Below are 20,112 nucleotides of genomic sequence, written 5' to 3'. Positions count from 1 at the left end.
TACAATCGATCGTCGCTATCGTAGCGACTCAATTAAATCACTACCTACGATTTCCTGATATGCCACTACTTTTGATCCGATTAAACCCATGCCGATCAAAGGGTTTAGCAACAAAATCAGAACCTAATGGGGTGCCCAAAATTCTCCCACCGTTCATTGATCCACCTTACCTTGTAGTTTTCATGAGTGTTCTTGATTCGTTCCCACAGACGACGTTAATTTGTATAGTTAAAATCTCAGATAGCTGTTGATTCCTCGAGATTTACTCCTAACAATTGATCTTCATGATTCTTAATGCATTAAAAATGTTAAAAAATCATACAAAAAAAAAAAAAAAAAAGACAAGAATCATGATTTGTTTATGGGATTTGTCCCAAAATCGGACTACGTCCTTGGACTCCGATGAGTCATTTAACTATTCTTTAAGTCATTACAAGATTTACAAGTCCTAGCTTCTTTTCATATTCTTTTTTCCTAAGATCTCCCCTCCTCCTCCCATCTTCTTCTACCTATTCATTTTTCTTATATAGATAGAGAAACAAACCTTAAAAGAAAAGTTAAATCAAATCAGAATTCTCTATAAAATCTATCCTTATTTAGAAATAGATATTCTCTAGTCAATTAAGAGACTTTTTATTTCTGAATAAGATTACAATCTGAACTAATAATTTCATAAAAAATATATCCATACCTCGAGATATGCATTGATTATCAATATTAAGGAGTTAAAATGGAATTATGCCAAAATATAGGAGGTCAGAATGTAATTTATCCTAGTTTAAAAACGCATGACATATCTCAATTATTCACAAAAACATCCGTTTAGTTTACGGAAGTCAAGATAAAAAATCTAAAATACGCCCGGTGCGTAGGAGCGCACGGTAGTTAGGTTACCACGCACAGCCGCGCAAATTAGAAATCCACTCATGGCATTTCTTTGCACGTGTTGATTTTTTTTTTCTTTTTCGGAAATCTCAAAATTTGCAGAGAAACAACGAAAAAATGTCGATAAGCTCAGAATTTTTCGATTGCGATGTTGATTTCATGTAAAACCCTTTTATAAGTTGCAGGCGAAACCCTAGTTTTGCTCGAGCTCGATCGATCGGTCTATCATGGCTCCTCCAGCACAAACGCAGAGATCTCAGTCTCCTTCTCAGCCTTCAGGGTAAGTTAATTTTCTCAAAATTCAAGCTTTTTCGATTCTCAATTCTCGATTTATTCTCCTTACAGATCGAACTCGTTCTGAAACCCTAATTCCACTTCTTATTAGTAAAGGAGAAGTCTCAGATCTGAAACTGCAACTTCGCCAACTCGCTGGAAGCCGAGCCCCTGGAACGGACGATTCGAAGCGAGAGCTCTTCAAAAAGGTGATCTCTTACATGACAGTTGGAATCGATGTTTCGTCACTCTTCAGCGAGATGGTGATGTGTTCGGCTACATCTGATATTGTTTTAAAGAAGATGTGTTATTTATATGTTGGGAATTATGCGAAAGGGAATCCAGATCTGGCATTGCTTACGATCAATTTCCTTCAGAAGGATTGTCGAGATGAGGATCCGATGATCCGAGGGCTTGCATTGAGGAGTTTGTGTTCTTTGAGAGTGGCGAATTTGGTGGAGTATTTGGTTGGCCCTTTGGGGTCGGGATTGAAGGATAAAAATAGCTATGTTAGGATGGTTTCGGCAATTGGGGTTCTAAAGCTGTATCATATCTCCGCCACAACATGTATCGATGCAGATTTTCCCTCGATGCTTAAAAGTCTCTTGCTTAATGATCCTGATGCTCAGGTAGGATTTTTGCATGCAAATTTTAGTTCAAAATCGTTTTTTTTAATGTTATTTTTGATGTTTAGATTCATTTGGTGATCTTACATTGGTATTGTAACTAAGAGAACTTAGGAAACCCTAGAGTAGAGATCGAGAGAGAAAATGCAAGATGGTTGTTTGGGTTCCTATAGCCATCATTTTCTACAATGAAATCTAGGCTAGGGATATTGACAATTGTCAAATTGAGAGCATTTTCATTATTTCTACAACATGCAACCTGTCTTGATGCATATTTTCCATTAATGCATACCAATTTTAGAGTATGTTTGCTAACACTTCTGAAGTCAGGAGTCTGAAATCTGGAATCTGAAATCTTATTCTGGAAAAGTTGTTTGTTTATCATTTTTAAAAGCTTCTGGTTACAAATAAAATTTTAAAACATAATGGCCATTTTGACAATAATTCCTTTTTGTAATTCTAATAAATTATTAACCGAAAAACATAACATGTTATGCATAATAAAACCATCCACACATTTAATTTCGATTTCTAACACATCAAACATCCCAAAAGTATTATTTTCAATTTGAATTCATACTTGAGAAATTATATTCTAACAAGGTAATAGTCAAACAATAAATAATCATTCATTTTCTAGTTGAAAAATATAGGGTTTTAGAGTTCATATAAAAATATAGGATTTTCGAACACGTGACGAGAGAAAGGGGAGAGACGTTGGCAACACAATTGTAGAGGAAGAAAAGTAGAAAAGAAATGAGAAGTAGAAAAGTTAAAAATAAGGGTTTTAAGGTTTGTATAAAGAAATGATAAGTGATAGAAATCAGGGTTTTGAGGAGGATATTTTAGGAATAATAAAAAAATCAGATTTCAGAAGTTTCGTCCAGCATCCTTCCATCGCTAGTTCAAAACTTCTGAATTTTAGTTATGAAGTCTGAAATTTGAACCAAAACAAACGGAAATAAAATTTTTAAAGTTTGAATTTTAAAGGTGGACCACCTCCATTCAGACTTCAAAAGTGTTTCCAAACACACACTTAGTTCAAAATCCCTTTTTTTCTTAAAGTTCTTTATCTCCCCATGTTTGGCTTTATTTGGTGATCTTATGTTGGTAGTAATTGTAACTAAGAGAATAGAGAAAACCCCAATATATAGTACAGAGAGAGGGGCCGAATGCAAAATGGTTGCTTGGGTTATTGTATTCGTCATTTCTACAATGAAAACTGAGTTAGGGATGCTGATAATTGTCAGATTGATTGGAGAGAACTTTGAATGATATTCTGGTGCTCTTCCTTCTTTTAGTTTTGTTTTTATTATTTAGGTAATGGATTTCATTCATTTGGTCTCTTGCAAAATCCATGACGAAGAACATGATTGTCAAAATTCAAAAGCAAAACTAACTTGAAGAGACAAGAAGAGATATTGCACATTAAAGCCTTGTGTATAAGCCTTTGTATTTATATGGGTAGTGTTCGGCATAACATTAGAGAGCCAACAAGCACGCAACGATGCTTAGTTGTTAGATCGCGATAGATCCAAAGTCTATGATCTTTTTCTTAGTTGAGACATTGAAACTTTCGCGTTTTTACAACACCCTCCCACCCCAGTTAACTAACTTTATGTTTATTTACAACGAACCCACTCCCACATTTAAGGACAAATCGTGTTCCTCTCTCAACCCTAACTCACCTCTCTTTCACCCTCGGCCTATCTCACTCTGGATGTACAACGCCTTCTTCCAAACAGTGTTTGATTATTACACGATCCATCAATCTTTTTCAATAGCTCTATGATTCCATCTCAGTGTTCTTGTTAAAATCTGTTAATAGATATTTAATTGGATTCTTCTCATATAAAAATCAGATAAACTTAATAAGACTCCAAGATTTATAATCTTTTCCAGATGTGAAATTTGAATCACAAAAATCATATTGATGAAGATCACAGGTTTTCTTGATCGTGAATGACATGAAGAAAGAGAAAGGTCAAGCATCAGAATCAAACAAAATCAGATCTCTCCAAATTAATTTCCTTAAAAAAAAACAATTTCAAAACTTGAGCCAAAATTCATGGAGAATGGCTTAAAAAGGTTCAACTTCTTCAAACTGCAAATCCTTAGTTGACTGAGTTCAACTGACTCGAACGAGTTACATCCTTACAAACAAGCTCTGATTTTTCCCCCCAAAAAAGAAACTTGAGATGGATTGAGAGGGAGATTGAAGAGAGGGTAGTAATTTCCTCATAAATCATCTTCCTCGAGTAAGGCAATTTGTTTGAAAAGGTCACTTTGTCATTTTTTTCTTTTTTAGAATCGATTCAACACAATTTTCTATCGAAAATGAGTCATTCAAACACCTCTAGATTGAGAGAGCGTGAGAGATCGGAGAGAGAGAAAGAGAGAGAAGAGGGGTGAGTTAGGGTTTTGGCTCTCTCGATTTCTTGTAATGTGTGGGGAGGGAGGTATTTGTAAATACATGAAGATATTTAAGTGGTGAGGGAGGTCATTGTAAAATCGAGAAAATATATAATTTTGCAATTGAGAATTAGATCTCAGTCGTTGGATCTATTGCGATCTAACGGCTTAGCTTCGTTGGGCACTTGTTGGCTCTCTAACGTTGTCCATTGAACGCTACCATATATATATATATATATATATATATATGGATAAAAGCCAATAATGTAGCCAATAACATGGCCAACGTGTTTTGTCCTATATGGACTTGGAGTTTTGGAATGGGTGGATTTTTTTGTGAGGATGATCTATATGGTGAGGAGATCATCCTCACAAAAAATTAGCCCATTTTGAAACTTCTAGCCCCGTAAAAAGTTGTTTACAAATTAATGGTCTGCAATTCTTCAACTTGTAAACTAGGGTTAAAAGTTTCTAAACGGGCTGATTTTTTGTGATGATGATCTCTATGGTCATCATCACAAAAAATCAGCCCATTTCGAAACTTCTAGCCCATGTAAGACAACACTTGGATATGTTATTGGCTCTTGAACCTGACCCATTGCTTACAACACTATAGCGTGTTATTGCCCTTTCACCAGTATACTGCACCTTTGAGAAGTCACCTTCATCAGGGTTCTCTTTGTGCTTCAACTAGCCGTTGCAATCATTTTTGTTCGACCATTAACCTACTTTCAAGAACAAAGCAATTTGAGGTTAGGATTCCCAACCCCAAACTTGGTTTCTATCAAGATTTTGAAGATAACCTCTTGGGTTGGATTAATACCTAAAAAAATGGTAAACTTTTTGTTTATTTAGCTTGGAGTTATTTTACAAACCCAACCGTTAACCCATTCTTTTTTTTATTTTTAAAAACATTAGATCAACCCAAACGAGCTTAGTCATACCCAACTCACATACCTTATTCATTAGGCCTATATAAAGTTCAATGCCTTACTGATCCAACTGCTAATTGTAGCCCAGATCCAACAGGTTCCCAAATGTTCAAATGTTCCTAAAACTGCTCATCCTTAAACCAAAACCTAGTCAAACCTCAACTATCGGCCTAATGAATTAACACACTAGATCTAGTCAAGATGATTAACCAGTGACTTCGCTTATTCACTGGATATCTTGACATAAGAAATCCAATAGCATCAATATTTGAGACATCCATAAATATATCTACATTGAGATTGGCTAGAACAAGGTGAAAAGAAAAAGGGTAGTCAAAAAGTGAAGATCAAATTGCTGGTTCATTCACTGATCATCAACTTGGTAAAAAAGGTGAAAATGAGCATTTTTTTCTGGGTACAGGTATCTTTCATTTTGTCCCAATATATATATGCTTGCAGTCTCAAGAAATTGGATATGTGGTAATTCTATTGGTAGATAAGAGAATTTATATTTTTTTATGCTTTAATTTTTAAGATAATTCTTAAAGATGCATAATTTCATTTCAATTTATTGGTAGTTTCATCATAATTTTTTGCCAGGTAGTTGCAAATTGTTTATCTGCTTTACAAGAGATTTGGAGCTTGGAAGCAAGTAGCTCTGAGGAAGCTTACAGAGAAAGAGAAACTTTGCTTAGCAAGCCAGTAATATATTACCTTTTGAACCGGTGTGTTCTTTATTTTAAATTGTAGATTCTAATTAATAATTAATTTTTGGCTGGCAATCCATGCGGTTACAGATTAATTTAACTAGTACATGTAACTTAACATGATTTCTGTTCACATATGGATTTTTTTTCTGTTGATGGAAATTCCAAGTTGTCTCACGAATAAATGACTATACACCTGAAAACGATTTAGATGTGTGTATTATGGGGCGGTGCTTATATTATATACTCCAGTTAAGCATATTGTGGCAGTTATATTCTCGCACACATGTTTTAACTATTATTTATGTTTGTATTTGTTCCTTGACATTGAAAAATTTAAATAGCACAAATAAACCAAAAAACAAACCTATCTACTGGGACACAAATGGAAACTGAAAAGATGGAGACTTTAGTTCCATGTTTAATGTTGCATCCTGAATTGTAACTTTCTGCGACACTGCTAAAGACTCATAAATAGATAGGTTGATAGGCACATTCTGTTGGGTTTATATGGGCACCATTGCTAATCTCCATCTAATTAACAATCTTGCTAATAAATTTTATATTGATATTTGAGAGCCTTAGTATTGTATCACTGAATAAAAGAATCACTCATCTGATTGAAAGAGACATACAGGATGTGCAATTAACACCGGCCAGTAGCAGTGTTTTTTCTCTCCTTCGGCTGTCCCTGGGTGATGATCTCCAAGTTTGCTAGATACGTAAATGTTGTCCTGCGGAATCAGGAGAAACTTGCATCAATTTGATTCAATAACAGATCTATTATTGCTTTGGTATTTCGGGATTTAATTCTTAAACTGGTTTAGCTAGTCTTTGGGTGGAGTACTTATGGCAAACTTGGTCTGCCAAGTACTTTTTTTATATTATAAACAAGTGGGTAAGTGGATTAGTAGGTGAAGGTTGAGTTTTGAACTCAGTTTTGTGGTATCAACAGTCACAAACTTTATGAACAAAGCAAGCTGGTACCAAACTTGATCTGCCAAGTCCATTTTACTATAGTAAGTTTATTTGGGTTTTACTGCCAATTCGATTGAGATGATTTAGACTCGTTCGACAAAGGTTAATTGCAGTCCCAGTTAAAAAGGAATGTGCTAGTTGAAGGTTTTAAAAGAGTGAGAGGAAGACCCAAAGGAATGTCGATTTAGATGGTGAAGGGGATAGGAACACACTTCCAAGTTTCAATAACATAAGATGTGGTTCTAGACAAAATTGAATTGGGGAACAAGATTTGTTCAGCCAACCCCAATTCTTTGAGAAAAGGCTTCATGGTGATGATGCTGAGTTTTTCTACCAGGCTGCTTTTATTTCTCTTTTCCCTGCAGTATTTGCATATTTTATGATTAATATTGTCCATGTAGATTATTCATTATAGTTAATACATTTAACTACTGTAGATGAAGCATTCTTTAAAATTTATTTGTCAGTTCCCATCTCAGATTACCTACCAAAAAGGATAATATGTTATTTATGATAACAATAGTAAATCAAATTTCATTTATAGTAATGTCCGTGAAAAATATACTAACTCCAGAATCCAGATTTTATATCAATAGTAAAATATTGAAGTCATTTTTCATTTACAGCAGCTTCATAAAAGTTTTTTTTATTCCAGCTTTTATACCCCCATTGCTTTTGCAGGATCAAGGAGTTCAGTGAATGGGCACAATGTCTTGTACTTGACTTGGTATCCAAGTATGTGCCTTCTGATAGCAATGAGATATTTGATGTTATGAATCTCCTTGAGGATAGACTTCAACATGCAAATGGTGCTGTTGTCTTAGCAACAATCAAGGTGTTCCTACATGTGACCTTGTCCATGACTGATGTTCATCAACAGGTACCTATTAAAATTAGCCCTTTTTTTTCCAAATGTTGGCTCATGTGATAGCCGAAAGAGTAGATATTGTAATTTTTAAAATATGAGATCCATAACATTAATTAACCTAGAAAGTGCTGTGATGTAGCAATGCAGATTTGGATTATGCATTGGATTTATTTTGTGCGTTCTACCTATTTGATGAAGTTTTCTCAAATTTCAATAAGAAATTATTTTATATTGATATGCAACGATCAGTTTTTAGGTGGAGGCAGATTAGCTCATGTTTGTCCCCTGTTTAAAAATTAAAATCAATTAAGTAAGAGTAATTACGAAAAAATTGTCAAAAGTGCTAGGTCTTCCCCTTGAATGGCCAAAAAACGTTGTTTCACTTTTGTTTAATGTTGTAATAAAAAGTCATTGAAAATGAAAATAGGGAGAAAAAAAGAGCAAAAAATAATGATAAATATGCTTCCATCAAACGAACGATTGAGATATGAAGATACCCGTAGAAATAAAAATAAAAATAGATCCTTAGAAAATCTATACTGATCTGAGGAAACATGTCTTTCCTCTTATCTCAGCTGTATGTTTAATGGAGAGCTTCAAAAGGAAAATGGATTCTTAGAAAACTTTTACTGATCCCTGAGAAATCAATATTGATCTCCATAAAACTTGTGTTTTCCTCTCATCTTTACTTCATATTTGATGGAGAGCTTCACAAGTTGTTTGAGGCTAGAAAATTTGATTCCTAACATTAAACATACGATTGAGATGGGAGAAAAAGGCTTTGAAAAGAAAAAGAGAGTGGGAGAGGGGGGAGGCCATAATAATGATTTTTTTTTTTTTTTTGAGGATCAGTTGAGAGAGGTTAGGGCTTAATGCCCTTACCTAATGTGTTGGCGAATATTTGACATTTTCCCCTCTCAAAAATTTTAGACATATCCTTCCAATTTCGGTGAAAATTTGACATACCCCTACCAATACCTAATCCTTTTTTTTACCTGGCTCAGTTGAAAGAGGTCAGGACTTAATGCTCTTACCTAATGTGTCGGCGAATATTTGACATATCCTCTCTCAAATATTTTAGCCATACCCTGCCACTTTTGGTGAAAATTTGACATACTCCTTTGTGTCTAAAAACTGATGACATTCTCCAAGACCGTGGTCTTCTATGAGAGACTAAAAAGTGATCAATATACCTATTTTAAAATTCTGCTTAAAGTGGGTGGTGCCTAGATGCTGCCTTTGGCAATAGAGCAGAATCATCGAAATAAAGATATAGTTTAATATAAACCTAGGGAAACAAATGTAAATGATTGAACCATTATAAAGTAAAATGTTAGAAGTCGTACAATTTTTTTTTTTTTTGATTGATAAGATAAAGAAGGAAACAAGGAATCAAGGGGAATGTCGAGATGACCCTCTCAAATGAAAAGAAAAACATAAAGAGAACGAAAAGAACAACAAACCACTAAGGCCTTTCAATCCTACAAACGAAATCCCACCAGGACAAAAAGTCCTCGAAAACCCCTTTGTAAACTCCTTAAAGATTTTGCACCAAAAGAATAAGAGACCGAGTATTGATCTAGTCAACTCTTGTTCCGACTTCGTCTGTCCTTGAAAAGTTCTATCATTTCTTTCTAGCCAAATGCCCCAAATGATCGCAAACGGTGTTAAGCTCCAAATTAAATTCTTAGCATGATGAAAGCTCAATCTCAACTGAAGCCATTTCCCAATGATACCTCTAATATAGCCCGGAACACAACATTCCACCCCAAACAAGGAGAATACATGAGTTGTACAAAATAACCCAATGAGACATTTTTTGACCCCCTCAAAAAAAGGTGTTCTGACACACCTATGCCTACATGGTTGATATTTCATACAATTGATGCTTTTAGTTTTTGCATCTTTTCATTAAAAATCATCCACATCAGGACCGTGCCTTGAGTATCCAAATGTTCAAGTGTTCCCAAATGTTCACGTGCTCCTTACAATTTGAGGCATGTACCTCATGGGATTAGGCCCTCTAGGACCGTGCCTTGAGTATCACGCCTCCTACACTTTGTCAACCCTGGGAAAGGCTTTTGTCCAATGACATCCATATGCATCATTATATCAGTAACCATTTTTTTAATGAAGTTTTATTCTCGTGTCATTTACTTGCTAAGACCAGTTGCTATTATTGTTAAGAATGTGCCAAAACATCTCATTTGGCCCTGTCATTGGTTCCTAGCATTGCTTTGGCCTCTTCAACATGTCATATCTTTGGGTGACTGGACTCAACACTCTTGTCCTTTGCGTAGCTACTAACTTGTTTAATCAATCAGATTTTATTGACTTCAACGACATAATTTTCATTGTAGGTGTATGAACGCATCAAAGCCCCTCTTCTCACCCTAGTGAGTTCTGGAAGTCCAGAACAATCTTATGCAGTACTGAGTCACTTGCATCTATTGGTGATGCGTGCACCAATTTTGTTCTCCTCAGACTACAAACACTTCTATTGCCAGTACAATGAGCCATCTTACGTTAAGAAACTGAAGCTTGATATGTTAACTGCAGTGGCAAATGAGAGCAACACATATGAAATTGGTAAGTAATTCCACTTCTTCATTTTTTTTTTCCCTCACAGGTGACACCTGATGCTAGGGTAACTGCATTTCTTTTCCATCTATTTGGTGACTCTTCCATTCATAGGCAATGTTCTTCCTTGATTTGATTTTCATGTATGACTGGTATGTACTTATTGAGTCCGTTTTCAGTGACGGAATTATGTGAATATGTTGCAAATGTTGACGTGCCTGTCGCAAGGGAGTCAGTCCGGGCCGTTGGGAAAATAGCACTACAGCAGTATGATGTGAATGCTATCGTTGATAGGCTTCTTCAGTTTCTTGAGATGGAAAAGGACTACGTTACTGCTGAGACTTTGGTAAATAGTTTACTTTGTGAATGCTAAATAAATATTCTTGTCGATGGGTTGGATCTATTGGATTGGAAAAACTGAATGATTTAGCTGTCTTGTAGTTATCCAAATTGATTTGAGTCTCTTTGACTTGCCTATAATAATTTTTTTTATGTGCAGGTACTTGTGAAAGATCTTCTGAGAAAATATCCTCAATGGAGTCAGGATTGTATTGCAGTTGTTGGAAATATTAGCAGTAAAAATGTTCAAGAACCGAAGGCCAAGGCGGCTCTTATATGGATGCTGGGGGAGTATTCTCAGGACATGCTTGATGCTCCTTATATTCTGGAAAGTCTTATTGACAACTGGGATGATGAGCATTCTGCAGAGGTAATTGTCAATCTCCTTAAATTTCCTTCTAGAGTATGCACTACTTTTTTTCCACTTCTATGCTTTAGATTTTTTTTTGTAGTATTTTGCAGACTGGGTGCCATATTCCTTCCAGCTATCATTATCTGCTGAAGTTCATACGAATACGCTTTAACTTAATAGAAACCCTCTGTTTAGCTCTGATAAATTGAGTGTAGAGGACCACTGAAAGAATGATGAGCTTGTATTATTCACGTTGTTAAAATATATATATTTTTCTCTTTCATGTGCTTTTACAGTGGAATGCAGGTTTCACCAGTCTAGTCTCTTTATATGAAATTGCTTTGTATGTGAAGATGCATTATGTTATGTTTCATTAGCTTTCTTGTTTAGGGATTGCCGATACTTTTCATTTAGGACTTTGATGGAACATGTGAACTGTTGTTTATTGATGCTATTGCATATATAATTATTTTTTTTGCACCTCATGGCTTAGCTAAATTGTAGGAGATATTGGATTCAGAAAGATGAGAAGAATCTGGTTGAAATCCGCTATTCATTAGATAGTCATGTTTGGGACATGTGTATTTGTAACGACTTTTTTTTGGATAGATGTAAGGTTCAGTGACCAAATGAGAAAAGGGCAGCAGGAGATCAAGGATATACCCACCAAAAGTACAGTGGAAGCACATAAAGAAAAAAAAGGAAAAACCCAAAGAAGTACAGCTTCACCAAAAAATAAAATACTTGGAAAAGAGGCCCGCAAAATCATCAAAAAGTTTGCATTAAAAGAAAATGAGGTCTGAAATGCTAATGACGGCCTCATGGACTGAAAGCTTCTTTCCCATCGAAAACACATTGGTTTCTTTCCTTCTAGATACCCCAGTAAACTGCAAAAGGGATAAAATTCCATAAGATTCTATTTCCCCCATTCAAAACTGTAAAACTGTTACCTGCCAACTTGTAAAAGAGTTAAATCTATCGTGGGAAGATCAAGTACATACCAAATGAGACTAATGAAATGAGACCAAATAGCACTAGTGCATGATGCTATTATAATAAGAGGTTGCTTTAATTAATTCTAGAAGGCTAACTTTAGCAATATATCTATATGGAAGTGTTTTAAAAATCTTATGAGTTCTAGAGTATTTTTGGTCTTTCCATATACTAGGGCAATGTGGGTGTCTTAAAATCCTTTGCAGGGGAAATAAGTATGTTTGGTCTTGGATGCGGGCTTAAAAGAGGTGATGTAGATAGGCTTGCGGCTTAGTGACACTTATCTCAATGCTTATAATTGAGTTAAGATGCGTAGAAGAAATCAACATTGGCCCGAGTCAAATCAGTCAAACTTGAGCCAACTCAGCTTGACCAACCGAGTCAACTTGGTCTAATCTTTGACCGGTCGACAACACCCGGTCTAACTTCTCTTAGGACTCTTTATTTGATTGAGCTTCTATTTTTAAGTTGCTTAAGTAGTTCTAGTTAGTTGCCATTTCAACTTTAGAAAGTTTCTATTTTATCTAGTTTTTAATTCGTTTTATGTTTCTATTCTTTTCTAAATTTGTTTTTATTCTTTAGGTTATAATTAGAAGTGCGTTTAAGTGTTCAAATTGAGTTTTAATTAGGACTGCAACCTGGGCAGGTTGGAGGTCAACCCAAGTTGCAGAACCCTCAACCCGAGCTGAACTCAACCCAATCATCGGGTTAGAGCTCATTAACCCAAACTCAACCCGAGATTGAGCTTTTAAAATTGGGTTGAGCTCGGGTTAGCCCAAGTTAGGTAATTTTGGGTAGGTTGGGCTCATTGAGCAAGTCTAATTTCATTTTGATCAACACATAAATTTTATTTTATATCTTAAAAAATAAATGCAATATTAAAAAGACAAAATCACTAGTAAATAAATTTGCATACAACCTTCAAATCCATTAATTTTTATATTATTAATTTTTTTCCCTTAATTTTACAAATATATTTAGGAAGAGAAAACTAATATATATTTTTTTACAATAAATAAAAATATTTATATGTAAATATATAGCATTGGGTTTGGGTTGCTCGGAGCCTCTATTCGAGCTCAACCTGGATTCAATTCGGGTTGAGATTTCCTAGCCAGGCTTAACTCATTTTCCATATAACCCAACTCAGGCTCGCCCATCAATTGGGTTGAACCTGGGTTAGCCTACCCAAGTTGCAGTCCTAGTTCTAATAGGATTAGAAGGTTAGTAATATGTTATAGATAGATTAAAAAATTATTTTTTAGTATTTTAGAATGTTTCTAAGTTGTTATGAGGGAATTATCTATATATGGAGCTCCAATAAATAAATTTATTAGTTAGGATTTTTGGAGATTGATTAATAAAAGAAAAAAATGAGAGACTTTTTCTCCCCTTTCTTTGTTTTTTCAGAGCATAAAAATCCGATATTGGTTCTTAATTTTAGTGTTTGTGATTAATTTCCATCAATTTTAGTACTAGATTGAAGTTTCTAGTCTGTTTTGCTCGACATAGAGATTCTTCATTACTCCTAGTTCTTTAGATTTCACCTTAGAACCTGATCTTTAACATAAACTCTAGGTTTGGTGTTCTACCCTACATCAAGAGGAAAATGAGATTGAATACAAATCTCTAGTTTCAAACTTTCCCACATCAGTCACCCATTCTCTTTGCATGTGGTATGGATATATTTTATTCTTCACTTATCAAGATGCCATAAAAGAAGAAAGAATCTGATGTGTAACAAAGATCTAAAGTTATTAGCCTTTGTCATTTAGCATCTAAAGCCCTAGTTTTGGTTGGCATTATTCAAGAAGATTCTTCCAGATAAAGCAAACAATTTGAGTGAATTTCACTGCTTTTCATTTGTAGTGTGTGCATGCTTTTAGTTAAATAAAATTAGGGATGTAGAAGCATCTGTTCCTAATTAGTAAAATTTCTACGGGTAGCTCTTATTCTTGCAGTTATGTTACTGGTTCCCTATTTTTGTATCTTTCACTAAGCACTTTAGTTGGTTTGGGAGGCACATAGATCATAATGTTTTCTCCTTAGATCAATGTCTTAATCACATACCCTTAGTTCATTGAGTGCATGATTTATCTCTTCAGATTGAACTCTTTGACCTTTTAATGCCTTATGTATTGTTTCCATTCTTCAAAAAAAATATCAATTTTAAGTCATCATTTACTTCATCTTGTATCTCAGGTTCGTTTGCACCTTCTCACTGCAGTACTGAAATGTTTCTTTAGAAGGCCACCTGAGACTCAGAAAGCCCTTGGAGCTGCATTGGCTGCTGGCCTTGCGGATTCTCATCAGGTTTTGGTTGATCTCTTTTTTATTTTCAACAGTTGAGAAACATTTCCAAAAGTTATTCCTCTGTACGTCGTATGCATGGATATTCTATTAAATGATCACTTTACTGCAGGATGTTCATGACAGAGCCTTATTTTACTACAGGCTTTTACAATATGATGTATCTGTAGCAGAACATGTGGTGAACCCTCCAAAGCAAGCGGTTTCAGTGTTTGCTGATACTCAGAACAGTGAAATCAAAGATCGCATATTTGATGAATTTAATAGCTTGTCGGTCATATACCAAAAGGTGTGTGGAGTTCTCTTTCTTATAAATTCTGGACCAATTTTTCGATTTTTGTTTTCTAGTAAGTATTGTTGTGAACAGGCAGCATAAAAAAGGAGAAAATCCTCTATGACTAGGAGTTTCCTGAATATGGTTCTGATTAAGCCTTAATTGCTTATTAAAAAAAAATTGAAAAAAAGAATGAAGAAAAAAGAAAAAGTATGACAATATAATCTTCCTTTCTGGAATGAAAAAGAAAAGTTGAGTTACCTCTTTTCTTTAAAGTTGATTTCATACATAATGTCCATACTGTGGCAAAGATTAAAAAATTGTTGTGTTCCTTTAGGCAATGGTCATTCAGTTGTCTTGAGGCATTGTATTAACTTATAGGCTGTTGGAGTACCCTGATTTTCTCTTCATTGTTGTATGTGCTTATCCCAGCAATTTCTGGAATTCTGATGGCACTTAATATTGAGCATTGATTTTCCTTCTTTCGTTCTTTCAGTTTTTGTTTTCAAATGATCTATCTTGCATTTTTAGCTACCTTGTAATGTTTTTTCCCCCCATTTTAGGTAACTGGGTGTATATATTTAAAAGGAAGTAATCTGGGATAAGTTTCGTAGTTACTGTGTCAACAGTTTTGTTTCCCTTGTGTGATGTATTTAATTGGATGTTTAGATTGGGCTCATTTATGAGCAGTGATAATAAATGCTTATCCTCAATTAAATTATGGGCTAGGTTATAAATTTCAGTTTAATTTTGCAAATGTTGTGGATTATTTTAGTTCTGAGCAATTTCAAAATCTCAACGATTCATCAAACACACCATGGAAGAGATGGTGGCAAATCTTATCTGCAATGGATGAGAGTGTGATATAGGGCTTTGGAATTGAATACTCAGCGGAGGGGTTACAAGGGTTCTCAGTGGTGGTAGGGATTTAAATTACTGTGTCATCAGTGACCAAAAAATGACATTTGCAAAGTCTCAAAACTTGTGAAAGATGGTGAGAAGGCAAACATAGGAATTGTCTTAACAAGGTTTAGTTGGTCAACGTATGGTTGGGAGAATGTTCAGTTTGCGCAGGTGCATTTCTGTATGCTGCATATGTGGATGAAGCCAAGGAGATTTCTTAACAAGAATACAGCATACTTTGGTTCCCTCTCTGTCTTCCTTTCTTTTGCCTAATTGCTTATATTTGTTGCCTTTGTGCTCATTTGGATGGGCGAGTGCCACACCCTTCTAACCTTTTGTTGCTTATGGAAAATGAGGCATGTCTTGACATAGTAAATCACATCGTTGCACATGCTCGGCCAGTAATATCCCCTTTCAAGCAAGGCCAACGTGCGATGCCAACCAGGATGGCCAGCCCATGTTATGGCACTCTCATACGAGTTCCTTTTTCAGCCCATCATTCTTTGGTACATACAATTGGCTCCTTGTAGTATAGAAGAGTCCCTCATCAAGCCAAAAGCGTTGTGTTCCTCTTCTTTACCAAATTGATCTACTCTTTAATAGAGTCGTGAGTGGAGCAGCTCTGGGAGAGAATTCCATAATAAACATTCAATTTTCGAAATAGAAATCTGCTTTTCTTAGAAACCAATTAGCAGACGACCTTTTCCTGAAAAGTTCCAATGTATGTTGCAGTCAAAAGTAACCACCTCGACCCTGGTATCTGTTCTACGAGTGCCGAAAGTTCTGTTCTACCACTGTTCAAGTGCATCGATGAGTTTCATTTCACAAGCCTGTCACATTAGCAATGCCGACGAATTGTCTTGGGAAGGCATATTTGGTTTTCCTCTTAGAACTTCAGAATTGGGACACATTTTTCTTGGGAAACAGATTGTTTTCTTTATCTGGAAGTTTTAAGTGATGGTTAGGAAATGAATACTTGCATGCTTCTTGTTTTCTTTGGATACTGGACTTCATTAGAAATGATGGACATAACTATCTATCCGAAGTTCTCATTAACTAAACTTTGTAAAGGTTGTCAGACCTTAACAAGCTCATGTTTGATATTATCTTGGTTATGTATCGGATACTATCTGTCACATTTCTCATTTTCTTTTGTCTATATTTGGCTATCCAAAGTATTTAAAAGTGGAATACTTGATATATATCTAATTGAGCATTTAAAAAATCTTGCAGCCTTCTTACATGTTCACCGATAAGGAACACCGAGGCCCGTTTGAATTTTCCGAAGAAACTGGAAGTCTGTCTGTAGGAGTAGAATCAACAGATAATGTAATACCGGTGCAGAGACTTGAAGCAAGCGATAATGATCTTCTATTAAGTACTTCAGAGAAAGAAGAAAGTGGAGGTCCTAGCATCAATGGATCTGCATACAGTGCCCCTGCATATGATGCGGCGTCTGTATCTCTGGCTGCCTCACAGTCACAATCAGAACTACTGGTTCTGAACTCTTCTTTGCCATCATATTCTCCACAACCTAGCTTGGCCATTGACGATCTACTTGGTTTAGGTCTACCTGCTACACCCACACCTGCACCCGCACCTGCACCTTCACCTCCTCCTTTGAAACTTAATGCAAAAGCAGTCATAGATCCAAGCACTTTTCAGCGTAAATGGGGCCAACTACCAGTATCTTTGTCAAAGGTTTACTTTGCACTTAATTTTGTTGATTTGATTTTAATCTTTTGTTTCTGTTTCCATGCATGGTTGCTTGATTTCAGATTCTGTTCCAGCATCGATATCTTGCAACCGCTTGATGGTAGAGCCATGAAATAACTCTTTCTTATCGACTAGAACCTGATCGCCTTCAAGTTTCTGATCTTTCCATTTAAAAAAGAATTAATGCATGCACCAAGAGTATTCAACTGTTTCTGATTATAAACATTGATATATGTGGCTGTGTTGTTGCTTGTAGGAGTGCAACTCGGTTCAGTTTGGGGCCAAATTGTAACCGAACTGACATAAGTCAGTTCCCCTAAATAAGAACCAGAACTGAATAGAAATGCCGATAGAACCAAACCTACCTAAACCTAACTAGGGTCGGCTTGGTTCTCTATGGATTGCCAATTTCTATAAACCTGCTTGAAGTAACATATTTTTAATTGAAAAAAAATATAATAAACATAAAATTATATATAATAAATCATTAACCTATCCATTGAAAAAATAGTCATTAATTTATCCATAAAAAAATATTAATCTATGTCCTTACACCTATAGGAATTCACAATAAATTTATATGTATATATATATAAAATTACATGAGAGTTCGATTCGGTTCTAAACAAGCTGTGAACTGAGAAACGAACCAAAGTCATCGATTCTCCATTTTCTTAACCCAGAACTGCACACTTGTTTCAAACCGAACAAAACCAGCTCCGAAGCTATCAGTTTGGTTCGGTTCTCTGTTTGAACCGGCCAAGTTGCTTAATGCACTTCTCTTCATAATGTATAGAGTACATTTTTTTTGCCTTTGTTAGATTCGCTCTCTTTAACCTAAGACTAGCTTTTTGCTGCCTTTACAAATCAAATTTGTAATCTGTGCAGGATTGCTCCATAAGCCCTCAAGGAACTGCAGCTTTGACGACACCGCAAGTACTCCTCCGGCACATGCAAGGCCATTCCATCCACTGCATTGCTTCAGGTGGTCAAGCACCAAAATTCAAGTTTTTCTTCTTTGCTCAAAAAGCTGAGGATTCCACAATCTTCTTTCTTGTGGAATGTCTCATCAATACATCATCATCCCAGGCAAAGATAAAAGTCAAAGCTGATGATCAAAGTATGTCTGATGCATTCTCAGATTTGTTCCAATCAGCTTTATCCAAATTTGGTGTCTCCTGATTGTTGGTATGGACTTTGTGGAGAATATGTTATCGTTTGGTCTTATTCCAGGTTTCTGTTTTATTACTTGTGTAATTGCCTTTCATGGATTGCGAGTCTCTCCCTCTCGTCTCCTTTTTGTTTTTTCCTTTTTGTGTTTTTGTTTTAGTTGGGGTTGGGGCCATGTGGAAATAACAGGTGGGCTTCCTTCTAGTTGATAAAAGAATATTACAGATTTGAGGGGTCCATATAGTAGGCATGAATTTTTTTTGTTTATTACAGGTAACTTGAGTCCCTCCATATGTATCTCTCTCTCGAACTTGTAACAATAAGTCTTTAGCTCAATGTGATTCAATTGTGTGTTCTGGGTTGTTCAAGCTTGAAATTTATTATGAATATGGGTTGGATTGGGGCTGGGCTAACTCATTGGTGGTTAGTCTTCTCTCTCCCTCTCTTCTAATCACTATTCTGCTTGCTTATAAATATTTTTTCATATATCTCAACAACAATCAACTACAGAGTGATTCAGACTTGCCCCTTCACGTTTCAATGAACATTTGAGATGATAATCCTCTTCTCGATGAGTCCCCCTTTCTCCTTGGTCCATAGAGAGAAAATGTAGAATTGATGCCTCATGGAACCGAGTTGGGATTACTATCTACTACTAATTTAATAGAAAATAACTGTTTTTTCTGTATACTTTTCCCAATTCTATTGCTTCCATGGACCTTACGCAATTGATCAGATCATATAGATATCTCACAACATAGGCCGGTAATTAAAAAAGACCCCAATCCCTTCAGTTTTAGCCTTATAGTAAAAAATCCTTGATTTTTCTTTTTAAAACTAGTTTTGAGCTATGGTATGGTACTTTAATATTTTTAACCTCATTTTCTATCCATTGTTTCCAACCTAACATTAACTCTTTGTAGAAAGTCTTAAATATTTTTACTCAAAATTTTCATCTTCGTCTTACCCAAAAATCATATACTACCTTAGGATATGAAGGTTGAAGTAGATTAATTTTAAGGTTGAAGATGAAGGTTAATTTTTTATTATTTTAGGGTAATAAAATGACTGTTTTGACAGTGTGATCAGAGAAGCTGTGATGGGGAAATCGGTACAGAACTTTTATGCAGCCTTGGAGCCCATGCTTCAGAAAGTGGTATATATATGGTCCCGTTCAGCATCAAACATTTTAGCCAACCATTTTTGTACTACATGGGCTAGAAGTTTTGGAATGGGATGATTTTTGGTGAGGATAATCTCCCCGGGCTAGAAGTTTTGGAATGGGATGATTTTTGGTGAGGATAATCTCCCCGTGGGAGATTATCCTCACCAAAAATCATCCCATTCCAAAACTTCTAGCCCTATGTTTACAAGTTGAAAAATCATGGACCATCCACTTTTTGTAAACCATTTTTAAAGGGGTTAGAAGTTTTGGAATGAGCTGATTTTTGGTGATGATGATCTCCTCACCGTAGAGATCATCCTCACCAAAAATCAGCCCATTCCAAAACTTCTAACCCATGTTTTGAAAAATGTTTGCCAAAATGTTTGGTGCTGAACATTTCCCATATATATATGGGGGGCGTTCAATGGCCAACTTTTTGGCAAAACATTTTTCAAAAAATAAGTTAGAGGTTTTGGAATGGGCTGATTTTTGGTGAGGATGATCTCTACGGCGAGGAGATCATCCTCACCAAAAATCAGCCCATTCCAAAACTTCTAACCCATATTTACAAGCTAAAAAATCGTGGACCGTCCGTTTTTTGTAAACTGTTTTTGATGGGGTTAGAAGTT

At 35.6% G+C, this 20,112-nt stretch overlaps 1 protein-coding gene across 1 annotated transcript; it reads left to right on the top strand.

The window, feature by feature from the left end:
* Window positions 1–948: 948 nt before the first annotated feature.
* On the top strand, window positions 949–18,664 carry LOC147388792 (adaptin family protein). Its single transcript, XM_086417552.1, has 11 exons — window positions 949–1,165; window positions 1,271–1,787; window positions 5,729–5,853; window positions 7,495–7,693; window positions 10,042–10,270; window positions 10,441–10,607; window positions 10,761–10,970; window positions 14,148–14,258; window positions 14,368–14,544; window positions 16,666–17,133; window positions 18,037–18,664. The coding sequence occupies exons 1-11, from the start codon at window positions 1,113–1,115 to the stop codon at window positions 18,328–18,330; spliced, it is 2,550 nt and encodes an 849-aa protein (XP_086273678.1). The 5' UTR covers window positions 949–1,112; the 3' UTR covers window positions 18,331–18,664.
* The last annotated feature ends 1,448 nt before the right edge of the window (window positions 18,665–20,112 follow it).

This window comes from Akebia trifoliata, chromosome 12 (genome assembly GCF_017979445.1).
Source record: "Akebia trifoliata isolate Shusen 1 chromosome 12, ASM1797944v1, whole genome shotgun sequence".
NCBI lineage: Eukaryota > Viridiplantae > Streptophyta > Magnoliopsida > Ranunculales > Lardizabalaceae > Akebia > Akebia trifoliata.
The sequence above is the reverse complement of the archived record's forward strand: the minus strand, read 5'-3'. Positions and strand labels throughout refer to the sequence as shown.